The following is a 17,532-nucleotide window of genomic DNA, read 5'->3' on the forward strand; positions in this document are numbered from 1 at the left end:
TTGATTTCTTGTCTTTTTACTAATTACTGATTGTGTAAAGCTGCTTTGTGACAACAGTTGTAAAAAGCGCTTTACAAATACGTTTTATTTGATTTGATGAATGAACCAATTTTGGTGCGACAGGCTAAGTGACCATGTCATTAATTTTACTTTATTTTTATGACTGGTGGCTAAACGAGAGTTAAAGTCTTGTTCTGAATGCAAAAGTTGAACAATATACAATGAAAACACACTGTCCAGACAGTCTAGGGGATCTAGGGAGGTGAGGGAATATATTTATTGGCATTACTTAAAATAACTGACCATTTTTTTTTGTCCATGTCAAGACAATCAGAACTGACTGAAAGCTATATTATCAAGTAAAGCATATGGAATTGACTACAATTGCAGATGGACATTGTTTACAACAGGGGTCATCAATTCCGGTTAAAAACACCTGGTTCAATTTGGTGGGGATCTTCCGCCAAATTTTTTAAAAGTTCCTAACGATTAAAACAGCCAACACGTAAACACGGTCGGGTGGTTTGATTTAAAATGCTCTGTTCTAGAGAAATTGTTGTTTTTGTAAATTCCATCCCGCAAAGAACAACAACTGAAGCGCCTTCTTTTTCAAGAGTGTACATCTATCACACTCCAACACTGAGTAGCCGTTTGGATGTGTAGATGGAAGAACCACCACGAAAATGACTTAATATGCCGACCAGGAGCGAGAACATTTTGGTGATGTCAGAGCAACATAATCACTAGATATTAACACCAGTAAGAATTTTGTCATCAATTCCGGTCAAAAACACCTGGTTATTTTGGTGGGGATCTTCTGCCAAATTTTTTTAAAAGTTCTTAACAATTAAACGGCCAACACAAACACGGTCAGGTGGTTTGATTTGAAACACTCTGTTCTAGAGAACCACTGGAAACGCCTCTGAAAGCAATATTGCAGAAAACATCAGTATACGACATGGCTATGAATAAGCTGCCCGAGTACTCAGGCACTGTTTTATAATAGTTCTGAGGTTCGATTTTGGCCATTTATTTAATTAAATAAAATAATAATTTAAAAAAAACTTAAAAATAAAAAAGCAGAGTAGTATATCGTTGCTATCCAAAATGGTGACTTTACAGAAAGCAAAAATGTTCTTAACTGTGAACGGAAGTCAATTTACAGAGTTTATTCCAAGTAATTTAAAGCATTTCTATTGGTCTATTCCTTCAGAAGTATTTACACAGGGTTCAAACTATGGAGAAAACTAAAAACAGACAAAAACGGAGACATGGTTTTTAATGGAGAGCAGCGATACGCAGGGTGTTGCAAGTAATTTATTTATTTTTATCTGTATTTCAACCCAGAGGATGTGTAGGTGCATTTGAGGTTTTTGGATAATAAATAAAATGACTATATTTGTGTGGTGTCCTATCCTACCACCCCTGTAAAGACATCAGTGGGTCGCTAAGTTTCTCTACAACTTTTGTTTCACATCAAACCACCCAGAATGACCGTCAACTATTGATTTACACAGAAATGCAGAGCACTGGTGGAATTTCCATTTTTTTTTTTTCAGGTTTAGGGATATAGGTAGTAGTAAAAACATGTCACTATGAGAATCGTTGGCCAATGCTGATTTGCATATTTTATATATATATATTATGTTCACGTTTTGTTGGAAAAATGTAGAAACTTGGAACTAATCTATGTGAATTAGCATTCCAGAGAAATGAAACCTACATTTCTAGAGAGTTCTAAACATTCTGCTCGTCCCAAATACAATTAATCCACTATCAGATTTGGACCAAGTCTAAAGATCATCAGATCATGTTTGTTTAAGCAGTAACCTTCAACATGAACGAATGTTCGGAAAACTGCAAACTGTGCTGTCTTACGGCCCTCAAAGACTGGAACCAATGACCCCTGCTCTACAACAAGTAAACGTAAAAAACAAACAAACAAACAGTTCCAACAAGCATTTCATCGATAGCTTTGGCCCTATATGCTACTAAACAAATACTTCAGATTGTTAGCATTGGGAACACTGCATTTCTGGTAAAAGAGTCCGTTGATTTCAGCTGGGGCCTTTCCTGCTCCACTGTCAATATCATGTAGTTCAGGTTCGGTTTTTACAGACGTCCTACAGGAAAAGTCAGTTTGCATCATAGTCACATTCACTTCTACAGGCTCCGTTTTTATCGTCAGAAGCTTCGCATGGCCGTACGTCTTCACATTATTGACGTCTTCAGAATGGACGCCTACATCAGTGCTGCTATTTTCCGACGGCGGACACGAATCTGATCTTTGTTGAGTGCTCCCGCCGACCATCCTCGCTATCGTCTTGGAGTTCAGCAATGTGAGTGTCCACGTACACCAGTGCTGGTCAAGCATCTCAATCGAGATGTTCCTTCTTCCGCAAACCGCACACCTCACCTTGTTCAAAGTTTGCAAGGTACCGTTTGGCACGCTCTCCAAAGGCTGTTGCGCTCCTTCTATGACGCTCCATAGCGCTGTGGTTTTTGGAGGTTCTTGTGCTTTGGACACATTGTTGTGGTTGAATCGGACATGGTTGCTGAGGTGCACCTGATGACTAAATTTCAAAGAGCAAAACTGACAAGCGTAAGGCATATACAGGCTCTCGGCTGCTAAAGGGTCTCTCAGCATCTGGCCATGGGTGAACCTTCCGTACGGATTAGTATGAATGGCGCCACACCTGTGGAGAACTTTCGGAGGCACCCGGCCGATCAGAAGTAGCCCGCAGCGACTGCAGCCGTATATGCAGGTGGTGTTGTGGGCGGCACTGACATGCTCAATGAGCATGTCCTGCGAGCACATCGCTTCCCTGCAAATGACGCACATGTATTTCTTTTTGGTGCAGAATCTCTGAAAAGTCTCCAGCTTCACCACCGGCTTGAACCGCTTCCAGAGGTTTACCGTTTTTCCAGCTATGTACCTGGTTGACGGAGGATGCGGCACAGGGGTAAACGGAGCGCCCTTCTGAGCGATGCCGACATTCTTTGCCGTCTCCTCTAAAACCTTCAGCTTCCACTCCTGCTCTTTCACAGAGTTGATCCTGCTCTGGATCGCACTTTTGTGGTTTATTACATACGTCGCCTTGTGGTTGTGCGACGTACTGTGGGACCACATTTCAGGATACTTTTTAAAACTAATTCCGCACGAACATATGAAGTTGACATAAGGGCACACATGCTCCTCTAGTGTTAGTCTATTGATGAACATGGTGTCACAAGCCAAGCAGAAGACTGGATTAACAATTGGATTACCTACTGGACCAACAGGTGGACTATCAACTGGTTTACCAGCTGGATTACCCACCGGACGAATGACTGCATTGTCAACTGGTTTAACAATTGGATTAACCACCGGTATAACAACTGGATTAACAGCCGGATGAAAGCTTTGACCAACTGGCTTCCACAGACTGTCCCAAAGATCCGTTTTGCTTCCTGTAGTTTTGGCCAAACCAAATGTTAGACTGTCCTCAAGTATTTGTCTTTGGAATTCCTCCTGTACCAGGGCCTCCACATCTGTCAGAGAAAGAGAGGCGCAATTAATCTGTGAATAATTGAAAGTACACACATGGACAAAAGTGTTGGTATCCCCTCGGTTAATAAAAGAAAAACCCACAATGGTCACAGAAATAACACAAATCTGAATTCAACATTGATTTTGAACCATGCTTCAACAGAATTCTTAACTCCTAAAACAAGCCTGGACAAAAATGATGGTACCCCTGAAAATAATGTGGCCAAAGGGACATGTTAAATCAAGGTGCGTCCACTAATTAGCATCACAGGTGTCTACTATCTTGTAATCAGTCAGTGGGCCTATATATAGGGCTACAGGTAGTCACTGTGCTGTTTGGTGACATGGTGTGCACCACACTCAACATGGACCAGAGGAAGCGAAGGAAAGAGTTGTCTTAGAAGATTAGAAAGAAAGTTATAAACAAGCATGTTAAAGGTAAATGTTATAAGATCATCTCCAAGCAGCTTGATGTTCCTGCGACTACAGTTGCACATATTATTCAGAAATTTAAGATTTGTGGGACTGTAGCCAACCTCCCTAGACGTGGCCGCAGAGACAGATAATACGAATGGTAACAAAAGAGCCCAGAAAAACTTCTAAAGAGATTAAAGGTAAACTTCAAGCTCAAGGAACATCAGTGTCAGATCGCACCATCCGACATTGTTTGAGCCAAAGTGGACTTCATGGGAGACGACCAAGGAGGACACCATTGTTGAAAACAAATCATAAAAGGTCAAACTACATGTTGACAAGCCCCAAAGCTTCTGGGAGAATGTCCTATGGACAGATGGAACTTTTTGCCAAGGCACAGCAGTTATATGTTCACAGACGGAAAAATGAAGCATATCAAGAAAAGAACACTGTTCCTACTGTGAAACATGGAGGAGGCTCTGTTATGTTCTGGGGCTGCTTTGCTGCATCTGGCACAGGGTGTCAAAAAGACTATCAAGGGATTCCAGAAATATGCTGTCCAGTGTCAGAAAGCTTGGTCTCAGTCGCAGGTCATATTAAGTTAACAATAATTTTTGTCCAGGCCTATTTTATATATTTATTTATTTTAGTTTTTTTTAAATATAATTCTGTTGAAGCATGGTTCGAAATCAATGTCGGAATTTAATTTGTTCATTTTAATAGAATTTCTATTTATTATTACTTTTGTTAGATTCAAGTTATTTCTGTGACTATTGTGGGATTTTCTTTCATTAATGTGTTGTAGTCTGGTGATCCCCCCCCCCCCCTTTTTTTTAATGGACAGTTAACGCGTTGGTCTCTGCTGTCCGTAAATGCGTTCTCATTGAAAACGATGGCAAACTAAGCATTTTTGATGCATTCAAAAATGTTCTCCGCCGTGTACGTAGCAATATTTTAAGACAATAATTATCTTGTAATTCAGAGAATCAACAAACTTAAATTACACAGATTATCATCTGTGATCTTTTGTAGCATTAGAAGTGCTAAAACTGGAAAAGCAGGAATACAGTGAGAGGACAAACTCAGCAAAGATGCCAAAGAATGTTGTGTAGATAAATTGTCTATAATCTACTAACCTGACTGCAAAAAGTTGGAATTCTGACCGTACACTGCTGCCCCCCAACCTTGTACTCTGATATTACCAGGAATCTTGCTTATAGTACCAGTGTGAGTTTACAGCGTGTCACAGTTTAGAAACTTTACATCCCTAAAGCCCATGGATTTCACAAATGGCTGGGTGCAGGAGTTTACATTTTTAATGAAGGATTATCCGTGTCTGCGGTCTTCCCTGGATGTCTAATTACTGGCGTAGCTAATCCAGACCAACACAGGAACAGTACGTTTATGTCTGCATCTTTAAAAGAGCACCAGCCAAACAGAAAATGTTCAGCGTTTCCTACACAACAGCCTCGAACACTGAATACCTCCAAAATGGCACTCAACCTAAAGGACACTTCAATTTTACCTCCTCTAGCCAAAGACCACCTGGATAAAGTGATCTGTACATTTACAAGTCACAGTCATGCAACACATATGATACCCAGCCCGTATGTATTCTCCCCCTATCGCATGCAATGCTCCCGACACTAGTGCGGGCGAAAATCAAGAGAGGCCCCCTCTGACGGGTGCGCAGCCAGTCGGTGCCAGACTCCTGCCGATGCGGGGAAGCACCGATGCATCGTCCAGCAGACTGGCGGACAGCACCGCATTGGAGTGATGTGGGGAGAGCGCGCCACCCACCCACTCCGGTGACAGCAAGGCCACTCGGGCCACTTTGGCCTAAATTATTTTATTTAATTTATTAATGCATATTTATTATTTTATATAAAAAACTATATATTACTATTTGTGTGTGTAATTATTGATGTGACGTGGCTAATCATGAACAACCCCTAACTACGCCCGTCCACAATATCGGCCACTTCCACGTAGTGTGCATTTCCGCTCTCTCACTTTGCCAATCGCTTGGATGAAATTTTAAAAACAGAAGCTCCCGCTTTAGAAAGGTATTTCAACTTTCATCTAGCAAAAAAAAAAATCACGTCTGAGAACAATATTTAAACATCGCGAACAGCATCGTAATCTTGCGCATCTAGAGCGGAAATGGGCCATAAGAGGAAGTAGCAGATTTTGGGGACGACCACTGCTACGGGGATTTTCTTCATGTTTGCAACTTTAAAAGACCGACAACTAACAAACAAAAAGAAAGTGCTCAGAGTTTATTAACTGCATAAGTGCCTTGAACACCAAATACCTCCAAAATGGCAGTTCCAAAGTCCAAAGTCAATACATCCTCTGCCAAAGACCACCTGGATGAAGGGATCTGTGTGCTTCCAGGGTAACGTTACAGTAATCCTATAAACAGCTATAGCACATATGTATCTTATTTTAATGCGTCTTCACTTAGTTGTCATTTTAGTCTCAGTAGCCTTGATCCTAATTAGGTCTAGTCCTAAAGCATGGGTTAATCAACTTTCCTGATACCGTATCGTACGTGTACTGTATCAGAACACCAGTAAGTAGCTACACTAGCTGGCTGGCTACATCTGTAGAATAGCAAGTGTTGTGATGCTGAATTGTGAATTGCATTAGCATTGCCAGCCTTACCAGCCGTGCCAGATCAAACTGAGCTGTTTGTCTAGATCTAATTTAATATTTAGCATTTAATCAAGAGGCAACACTAATAATATGCTAATATTATTAAGTAATATATGCTGCTGACCTCTGGATCAGTGCTCCATAGATTACAACACCCAAGCTGTGGAGCCAGAGCCAGAGCCTGAGCCTGAGCCAGAGCCTGCAGCCCAGCCCATGACAAGAGATGCGTTAGCAGCGATTTATCAAAAATGCTGATGAAATATGAATGTACATTTCAGTACAACAATACAGTAAGTGATAAATGATCAGCTAAATGCAATTTCTCCTCCCGTTAGTCTTTAAAGCTCCTTGCTTTTGGAAGTAGCATCCGTCCCACAGGCGCCAGAATGCAACTGCTGCACTATTTAAGGGGGACAGACAGCTAGTTATTAGCTAGGTAGCTAGCTAGGTTAGCTATGCTAATGCCCAAAACAAGGCGACTAATAAGAAGTCAGCTCATCCTCACGGACCTGTTTAAACCCAAAAAGGACTGGACGAATTAACAGCAATAAAAATGACTCGTGACAACCCCCAAATAACAGCATTACACGACCAGTCTCCACGTCTTCTAGCATAGCTGGTCCCCGACCCCCCGACCCCCCGACCCCGCTCTTGTTTTGGTTTCTTTTACCTTGGCAATCCGACAGCAGCTGACCACAGTCACTGGGTAAGTCCATGTTGTCCACAGACAACATACTGGAACCAATAACCGCGCAGAAACAGCCGTAAGTGACCACCACTGCCCCTAAAAATCAGGGGCTGTTCTCCTGATGCGAAACACTGGTGGCCAATCTCCCTCCCATTCTTCCCATTGCAACGCCGGGAAGTCGCTGGCGTCGTAGGCGCTTACACTACCCCTAGCGGGCTGGGGTGGACGTTACAGCTGTGAAAGGGAAAAGTCAACGAAGGTCCCAAACTGGTGGAAATTCAGCCAGTCTGACCAATCACATCCCGCTCTCACTTCTCACATCTGACCAAACATTAACAATATGAATTAAAAATCAACATACGAGCATCTATGTTTAAGTAAAATATGTTTTAATTTAATTAATTGATTTAATTAATTTACCCATCTTTGAATTTATATTTTTTATAAATATAATTATTATAATATATTTTTATTTTTTAGGATGTAATGAAGTGAGTTTTTCCTTTTATTAAAAATGTATCTGTTGTTTTCTGCCCCTGTGTCCACGATAACATTAACATGTGCACCAGTCACATGATAAAAAAAAAGGTATTAAAATGTTATTATAAATATTTTTTGTCAATATTCAGATAAGAGTTAGTTATGTTAATTACAGTTTCCTAAAATTATGTCAGGTGGTCTAAGCGTCATAAAACGCTAGCGTGGCACCCGGTTAAGCTTCACATCTTAAAATCAAGTTTTCATAAAAGAAATTGAAATGAAAAACAAATTTGTAATAAAAATGTATAAAAACCAAAAAACATTTTCATTTGAAAAAAAAAACATTTTTTAAAAAATATGATTGTTATTCTTTACCATGTGTCCAGCGTTCAGTAAATGAACTAATAGAAAATGAACTAATAGAAATTACTTAAAATATAAAATATTATATTTTTATTTAAAGTTAAGCAGATTTCCCCCTTTCTCCTGTAAAGTTGCCATTTTGGATATACACAATATTACAAAAAATTTACAATACAATATAATATAGGCAATAGGCAATATTTAGATGGACCAGGTAGTTTGATTAGGGTTAGTGATAAAAGCTGCTGGACAAGGGTTCTTCACAAAGGTGGAAAACCCTTTATAAATGGATTGCTGCTGTCCATTGAAAACCATCTTCACATCTTAATTTTTGTTGGTTTTTAGTTTTCACTGTGTAAATAATTCTGGATGAATAGACCAATAGAAATGCCCTAAATTACCTGGAATACCTTCGTATTTTACATTGACCTCCATTCAAAATTTTTGTCTGTAAAGTCGTGATTTTGAAGATTTGGTGATGTTTTTATTGGACAGCAATGATATAACATACACTATTCTTTTATATATATATATATATATATATATATATATATATATATATATATATATATAGATTAGCGCTTTTTCATTTTTTCCCCCCTCAAATATGGCTTGAATTGACCGAGCCGCATTTACTTAGCATGTACCACTAATGCATGTACAACCAGTGCTGGATCCAACAGAGGAAAACGAATGGAAGAACAGCACGGAATTTATTGATACAGTTTAGAGCATTAAAATTGAGTTTGACACGCCGACAACACACAAAAAATACAAATAAAACCTTTATCTACAACAGTTATGTTTTTTAGGCTCTGCATGCATTTGCCAACGTCATCTTTTCAAATGTCTACCAGGTAAGCTTCAGAACAACAGAGCGAGGAACGTTTACATTTCAAGACCAAGGCCAAAACGAAACCTGAATCTAACAATGAAATGAGTTAAGAAAAGTTGTCTTTTTTATTACTAAATGTCCATTATATACACATACTACCTTCATACTATCTATAGCTTTACTACTTTCCGACTCTGGTTGGGGGGGGGGGACATTAAAAACGTTAAGTGCACAAAGAAGAAAAGCACAGTCCCACAGTTTGCTGTCTGACGACATCCTCAGCTGATGCTGAACTGGACTGAACTTTCTAGGTATAAGTCAACGCAGAACTGCACTGACATAGAAATGTCTGATGGTCACTTATTCTGATGCTGTCTCGCTGGGTGAAGAGATGGGAAGGACCTCCGGCTCAGCTTTCGACTGCTCCTCGTCTGTTGCAGCCACTTTTGCAGAATCGGGTATGTCCCCTAAAATGCGATGCACCCTCCTTCTGTGGTTCTTCAATGACCTTACATCAGGATAACCACGCTGACATATCTGACACTTAAATGGATTGTCCGGGCTTTGAACGACCTTGCCCTTGAACATCTCGAGACCACCTAGGATGCGGTGGACCCGCCTTCTGTGGTTCCTCAAGGACCTCAGGTCCGGGTAGCTGCGTGAACAAATGTGACACTGAAACTGACTGGAATGGCTTTGCTGTCCAGCTGCTTTTGACGGCTGAAGTCCACTTCCTAGAATACGATGGACTCTCCTCCTGTGGTTTCTCAAGGACTGAATATCAGGGTAGGCACGTGCACAGATCTGGCACTGATATTGCTTGGACTGGCTTTGCTGCATCGCACCTACTGCTGACTGAAGTCCGCCAGCACCAAGACCGACCTGGTTCAGTCCTTGCGGCCGGTGGACTTTCCTCAGATGGTCCTTCAGGGACTGGAGTTTTGGGTAACTGCGCTGACATATCTGGCAGCGGAACGCATTTGATGGGTCGCTTTGTGAAACATGTGCAGACTGAATAGTGGGCGATGCGGACGCTTCCTTTGTGCCATGGACTTTCCTTTTATGCTCCTCAAGATCCTCGTGGCTGGAGCACTTGTGCCTGCAGGTCGGGCACGTCAAAACCTTTTGCTGGCTGTGTGAAACCAAGTGTCTTTTGAGTCCATCCACGCAACTGAACCAGCGGACGCACACCGGGCAGCGCATTGGTTTGAAGGAGGGCGTACAGTTGTTGCTCTGAACATGAACCTTATGCGCTAAGGGACTTTGGAACGTCATGCCACAGCGAGAACAACAGTGTTTCCTTTGAACTGCAACATCTCCTCGGCAGCTCAACCTCAAGTGCCTCAGCAAAGACTTGCGCCCGCCGAAGATCTTTTTACATCTGTGGCAAACACATGGCTCAGTGAGAGGTCTGTTAGTCAAGCGTGACTTCAGCAGATCTTGCGGCTGGGTGTTCGGATTCTGAACGGCTGCCTGAAAATGCTGCAGCTGCTCGCCTTTCTGCCTTGGAGTTTGGGCGTGCAATTTCTGGTGTGCTTCGAACTCGGCCCAAGACTGCAAATTCTCACCGCAGTGTGAGCAAATGTAGGACTCCATTGCATGCAACTGCAGATGCTCAAACAGCAGCCTTGGGCAAGTGAAGGCAGCACCGCACTCACAGGTCACTCTTCTGGGGAGCACGGACGGTAATGACATAATCCCCCAGTTTCCACTCCCAGAACTGTTTTTGCCGCTCTCCTGTCGTGCCTGGCTCTTTGAAACTGGGGGCAACACAAACATGTTTTCCTGGGAAGCTTGATTTTTCTTCTCTAGCATCCTGTTCCCCACCAAAATGCTTGCGTTCCTTATCGACTGGCACCTCTTTCGGTGAATGTTCATATTGTCCTTGCGGGTGAACGACGTTCCGCAATGCGGACATGGAAACTTTTTCTTAAGGGCAAGGATACTGGCCTTTCCGAAAGAGCGCTGCTCCATTAATTTTCTCGCTCCGCAGATCTTAAGGTGCTGCTTTACAGTGAACCGCCGGGAATAGCTTCTCTGACATCTATTACAAGAAAAGCGCTTGACACCACTTTCAGAGATGTGCACTTGAAAATCTTTACTTGACATGACTAAACTAGGTTGGCATTTAATGGCGGGTTCTAAAATGACGACATCATCGGAGTTGTCTTTGGGCGCCTCCACCAAATGGTGTTTCTCCTCATCGACGTCCATCATCACATCAATTTCAGTGTCATCCAGAGGCACCGTCCACTGGCTCTCTTCTAACGATTCCCTTTCCTCCGTGTCGCTTCCTTCCCTCATTCGGGCATCTGTAAATTCTGTTAACGGTACTGAACTGAATTTAGGAACTTTGGCAAGAAATGGTGGGAAACTTTTAGCCGAACCCAAGTGGATTCCAGACGTGACCGAGGACAGAGGCTGCGTCCCTATCCTCGCTTCCTTGAATGGAAAGTCAGCAGTGAGCTCCTCAGTCTTTACGAACCGAAGGTCCCCTGTGTTCACACCCACGTTTATATGGCGTGCTGAATTGTGCTCTAATGACCCAAGCTGTTCTCCAGCACTACACCCTTCCCCAAAGTTGTGGACCTTGCCATCTTGTTCGGATGAAGTGGCAGAGCACTTAAGGGAGGCTATCCATTGACAGTTATGCTTATTGAGGTTGTGCCTCCGTGTGTAGCTCCGGTTGCACAGCGTACAGTGGAACAGTTTCCGAGAGTGAAGCATCATAGGATTGTTTGATGTCAGGAAGCTTTTTCTTACAAATGTGAAATGCCTGGGTGTTCCAACGTTGGAGACAGAGCAGATGTGGTTATTCGGAACAGAAATGACACATATCAGATACTGTCGGCAGCGGCGGCAATATTTGACTCGTTCTTTTTTGTGCAAGGCATGATGCATTATCAAACTGTCCACGTCCTGAAACACTCTGCGGCAGACGCCACACTGATGCTTACCCTCAATGTTGTCCTTGACGAGCTTTTGACAGGTCTCAAGAGCCACCACAGGATACAATGTCTTGGTTGTAGAAACAATCCTTTTAATTTTTTTTTTCTTTTTAGGCTTCACGTTAACCAAGCTGCCGTCTGGCTGCCTGCAGCCCTCTCCAGCGGGGCCATATTCTGCCACCTTTTGTCTCAACTGATTAACGAAATCGCCAGAGCTCGATGTGGATATTTCTGCTGGGGTCTGCATCGGAGCCCTTGGGGAAACTTTCCGAGGGGGAAGGGTTCTCTTGCTTTGCTCCCATTTCGTCTGTGCTGGCTGCCTGCGGCTCAAGTAGGCAGACGCGAGCATTTTAAGCAGCGATTTTTTATCGTTCGATTCTAATTTCTCACTTTCGTTCGCCGATTCCTCGCTGTCAGAGAGGGCGCTCTTCTCAAATTTCACAATCTCGGCTTCATTTTCGGAGACCGGGTCCGATTCTTCCGCGAGTGCCGAAGGGACGGAGGGGTCAGATGGTTGCAACCCTTCATCACAATGCTCTTGAGCGACGGTGTCTTGCACAGGGGGTAAATCTGAAGTCGGGATGCACTCCGTTTTGTCAGCCTCAGAAACCGAATGCGTGTCCTGATCAGGTGACTCATCAACACAATGAGATGGTGAGTTCTCACAAGGCGAGGGCAAAACTTCAACTGGTGTATCGTGGCAGCCAGCTGTCTTGACTTCAGGTTCTGCTTCAGAATTTGTATCGCTTGGCTCACCCAACTGTGGTGGTTCTTTCACATGTTTCGTCTTATGCTCCTGAAGGTCGCACGATTCACCAAACTCTTCGCCACAGTCACACCTGTATACATCTTGAGCAACAGGAAGGGGTAGTACCATGCAGTGGTGCTTTTCAAGAAGCTCCTGGCTTGCAAACAAGCCACTGCAGTGACTGCAAGTAGGCAGCGTAGACACTTTGTGGTCGGAGATTTCATTGGCGTGAGATGCTTGATGTACTAAGAGAGATGCTAGACCATTAAATGTGGCCGAGCATGCCACACAATTATAGGTTTTGGTGGATGGAGTTCCAGCAGATCTTGTTTCCTGAAGACCAAGCATTTTGAGATGCTTGGCGGAGAGGTTTCCAGTTGTTCACTCCGTTGCCATGACTCTTGTAGATTTCCTAGAAGAAGAAAAGCAAACAAAGTAAATCTAAACTGCAAAACATTAATCATGGTCAATGAAATGATTTACTACAGGTAAGGACTGTCACTGTGATAGCCACAGGCCTGGGGTAGAAGCACGCAATTACTATTTGTGTTCCACACATAAGAATTTAATCCCATCTGTGCAATGAACACACACAGACACGCCATAGCACACACAGTAGGGGGAATCCGTTTAGGGAATCAAACTGATGACCTTCTGGTTTAAAGGCCATTTCTTGAACCTTTAACTTTAAAACTTTAGGCCCCCAGATGCCCCAACATTACACACATTGGCAACAACAGACATACAGCAAATGTCTGAATGGCCACTTGTCTTAGATTAATTTGCAGATCAGAATTCACAACCTTCAATAACCATTGGAAAGTCATTAATCATTGACTCTAACACGGCGGGGGGAACAAAGTCTTTGCACCCTGATGACCTTTGAAGAAAAACTGAAATAATGGCTTTAATATTCCTCTTTTTCTGCTGGATTTTTACCCACTAACTTAACCCACAGTTTGAGATATCAACACTAATCCAACTCGCACTGGCTTAGCATTTAGGCTAACACACCAATGGATTTTTTGCTGATTTTGTTTTTCTCAAGATGGCTTGGGGTGCAGAAGTCTAGCATAGACTAGTTGATGTAGTATCCAAGTCTAGGACACCACATGAACCATCTAGGATACAACAAAAAAACACCTAGATACCCTAGCAACACAATAAACAATTATTTAAGATACCATAAGAACCACCTGAAATACCACAGCAAGCACTTATCAAAACCCCATAGTGAAAACAGTTCACTCTGTTGACCATATAGTAAAAGCCTGGAACCTGGAATACCACATTAACCACTTAGGATACAATAGCAACCACATAGATACCCTAGCAACACCATAACAATTATTTAAGATACCATAGCAACCACCTGAAATACCACAGCAAGCACTTAGCAAAACCCCATAGTGAAAACAGTTCACTCTGGTGACCATATAGCAAAAGGCTGGTAAATGCCTGGACCTGGGCTACCACATTAACCACCTAGGATACAATAGCAACCACATAGATACCCTAGCAACACCATAACAATTATTTAAGATACCACAGCAACCACCTGAAATACCACAGCAATCACTTAGCAAAACCCAATAGTGAAAACAGTTCACCCTGGTGATCATATAGTAAAAGCCTGGACCTGGGATACCACATTAACCACTTAGGATACAATAGCAACCACCTAGATACCCTAGCAAGACCATAACATTTATTTAAGATACCATAACAACCAACTGAAATACCACAGCAAGCACTTAGCAAAACCCCATAGTGAAAACAGTTCACTCTGGTGACCATAAAGTAAAAGCCTGCTAAATGCCTGGACCTGGGAACCACATTAACCACCTAGGATACAATAGCAACCACATAAATATCCTAGCAACACCATAACAATTATTTAAGATACCATAGCAACCACCTAAAATACTGTAGCAAGCACTTAGCAAAACCCCATAGTGAAAACAGTTCACTCGGGTGACCATATAGTAAAAGCCTGGACCTGGAACACCACATTAACCACCTAGGATACAATAGCAACCACATAGATACCCTAGCAAGACCATAACAATTATTTAAGATACCATAGCAACCACCTGAAATACCACAGCAAGCACTTAGCAAAACCCCATAGTGAAAACAGTTCACTCTGGTGACCATATAGTAAATGCCTGGACCTGGAATACCACATTAACCACTTAGGATACAATAGCAACCACATAGATACCCTAGCAACACCATAACAATTATTTAGGATACAAGGATAGGCTGTCCACTAGAGTTTAGAGGAGCATTACTCTGAGCATCTGATTGCATTCAGCAACAACAGCATTAGTGAGGTCAAGATGTTGGATGATCACCACCCCACTTCATCCAATAAGCACTGGATAGAGCACCATCATTCCAGAAAACACGGTTCTCCACAGCTCAATGCCGGGGGCTTTATACCCCTCTAGTGCCAATATGTTCATGCTTATCTGCTCCAGAGAGTCCTATTCTATTGGCAGCGCTTCTCTACAGGGACTAGACAAGCTGCGGGTGTGCGCATTTGCATTTATGTGTCAGCGGGCTATTGATGACAGGGTTGTGGGTTCGGTACCCGGGCATGGCAAGCTGCCACTGTTGGCCCTTGATCAAGGCCCTTAACTCTCTCTGCTCCCCAGGTGCTGCAGCAATGGCTGCCAGCGCTCTGGGCACATTTGCTCACTAGTGTGCATGTGTGCATGTGTGTGTGTGTGTGTTCAATGCACAGATGGGTTAAAGGCGGAGGCCAAACTCCACCCCTGTCCAACACAAAAAGAAGGGATGTCCACAAACATTTGGACAGATGGTCTAATAGAATAGGGGTACAAAAAGCTTGTGCAGCTTTCTTATCTTTACATAATACAAATACATTAATATCCCCCTAACAACCACGTGGGGTACTACTGCTACCACCAAAGGCACCATAGCGACCTCCTTGGATACCATAGCAACTGCCTAGCAACACCTTATAAACCATGTGAGATTCCATAGTAAACACTTAGAAACACCATGACAAGAACCTAGCAACCACCTAGCTACACCCTAGAGACTGCCTAGCAACTGCCTGAAGCTGCGCAAACAATTCTGAAGTTTCTTCAGGTTCTTTCAAGTTTATTGCACTTTTTTTTTTTAGAATTATAAATATTCAATTTATTTTTTTATAACAATGTTCTACATTAAGTGATGTAAAAAAAACAAAAACAGAACATATTGAATAAAAATAATAAATAATATAAATAAATAATTTGTATTATTGTTTATGATGTTACTATCAGCCCTAATGACATCATAAAAGCATAACAAGCATCCAAAGCATAACAAGAGGAAAATGGACGAGGTGGTCCAGAAGGCGTCTGCCCGCGTGCCAGTTCTGTAATATTTTAGTTTCCAGCCCGAGGAATGGAAAAACGATGGATGTCGACAGTGTTTAATGCCATCTGTGCACAGTACGGTTATTAGAAACCATTTAGCAATAAATGTATTAGAATTATAATAATTACACATATGTTATTACATTATCACGAATGGGCAAGTACATGCCAATCATCCTACATAAACAAAGGGCTCATATGTGACCCCCTGGCTCATATGTGTGGCTAACCGATTTCTCCAGTGGTGGTCATATCAGAGAGCCGGCTCTGAGCGTTAACGCCAAGTGGCTTCGACGTTTCCTGACAGGTGACGTCACCCACTGTACTTCACACATCTGTCTGAAACGGCTCTGGCGTCATTACCGAAAGCGCGTGAGTCGCGTGCGTTGGAAAACAAACCGTGCATGACTGAATGAGGGGTTGCAGGATCGCTCGCATCACAACACCGTTTGGCTGCGGCGCGCAGGCCTCTCCTCTCCTCCCACTGAAACGCACGGCGTGTCACCGCCAAAGCAACAAACGAGCATCCGCTTAACGTTTACGAGCCCCGAAAGCAAGCTATTTTATCGCGTGAACACAAACGACGGTGACCTCTGCACCTTAGCTCGCGTAAATCTGCGCTCCGTGGTTGCCTCCTCGCCCTGCTTGCCTGCCTGCCTGCCTGCCTCCTCGCTCACTCGCCCGCCCGCCCGAGACCCCAGGGATCCAGATGGTTAGCTCGGGTAGCTATCCGCGGCTCGGCATTTGTTCAGCACCGAGCAAAACGCCGCGCGAGAACAACGCTTACCTGGGCCGTCTCCACAGCCTCCTACCCCCGCTGTTGTCGAGCGAGGCGGCCCGCGTGCTCGCTAACGCTTTAGCTTAGCGCCACACATTGTGAGGGAGCAGGCGTGTATTGGACAGCCGCCTCGTCCTTCCTCGGTGTGGGTTGGCAGAGCAGAAGGCTTTAGCGGGGGTTCTCAGCAGCTTGCACGTTTCTTCAAAATAAAAGCACTCAAATGCAACCAGGGAAAAGCTCATGGAAAAAAGCACAAGCACGACAGAACACTTACAGGCTGTAGCCGGGTCCATATTGTGCAGGTCCGCCGCTGGAGATAAAGCGAGGCTTCTGACTGCACCAAAGCCACAGTGGAAGGAAGCCCTCCGAGGTATTCCCACTAGACTAGTCACACGCCTGCCTACATGAGCTGCTCACAAAACGCACTCTGAAGCAGCCCAGCAGTCATCATCATCATCATCATCATCATCATACCAAATATCATCACTGTGTGCCATCATTTCATAAAAAGCTTTTGCTTTTGTTGCATGTGGATCACAGATGGTTGAGCTCCAGGTGCACAGTAACCCAACCTGGCAATCCCCATGTGACCCACATGTGCATTTCACTGACAAGCTTTTTGGTTGAAGGTCTTTTGCACCTGCAGTTTTCTTCTTCTAAGATATAAGCACCGAACTGCCCCTCGTATGGAAAGCTGAT

At 43.2% G+C, this 17,532-nt stretch overlaps 2 protein-coding genes across 5 annotated transcripts; both read right to left on the minus strand.

Annotated features, from left to right (window-relative positions):
- Positions 1-246: 246 nt before the first annotated feature.
- On the minus strand, positions 247-7,436 carry LOC140555712 (uncharacterized). The gene is made up of 2 exons (XM_072679017.1): positions 7,272-7,436; positions 247-3,531 (listed from the first exon to the last, which is right to left on the minus strand). The coding sequence occupies exons 1-2, from the start codon at positions 7,333-7,335 to the stop codon at positions 1,982-1,984; spliced, it is 1,614 nt and encodes a 537-aa protein (XP_072535118.1). The 5' UTR covers positions 7,336-7,436; the 3' UTR covers positions 247-1,981.
- Positions 7,437-8,826: 1,390 nt separating this feature from the next.
- LOC140556451 (uncharacterized) lies at positions 8,827-17,238 on the minus strand. Of its 4 annotated transcripts, none has more exons than XM_072680391.1 (2): positions 17,108-17,238; positions 8,827-13,075 (listed from the first exon to the last, which is right to left on the minus strand). In XM_072680391.1, the coding sequence occupies exon 2, from the start codon at positions 13,009-13,011 to the stop codon at positions 9,328-9,330; it is 3,684 nt and encodes a 1,227-aa protein (XP_072536492.1). In that variant the 5' UTR covers positions 13,012-13,075; positions 17,108-17,238; the 3' UTR covers positions 8,827-9,327. The 4 variants fall into 4 exon arrangements, with proteins under 4 accessions (XP_072536492.1, XP_072536491.1, XP_072536494.1 ...); XM_072680390.1 differs by lacking the exon at positions 17,108-17,238 and adding an exon at positions 16,843-16,995; XM_072680393.1 differs by lacking the exon at positions 17,108-17,238 and adding an exon at positions 16,655-16,735.
- Between the last annotated feature and the right edge of the window lie 294 nt (positions 17,239-17,532).

This window comes from Salminus brasiliensis, chromosome 5, assembly GCF_030463535.1.
Source record: "Salminus brasiliensis chromosome 5, fSalBra1.hap2, whole genome shotgun sequence".
In the NCBI taxonomy this organism is placed as follows: domain Eukaryota; kingdom Metazoa; phylum Chordata; class Actinopteri; order Characiformes; family Bryconidae; genus Salminus; species Salminus brasiliensis.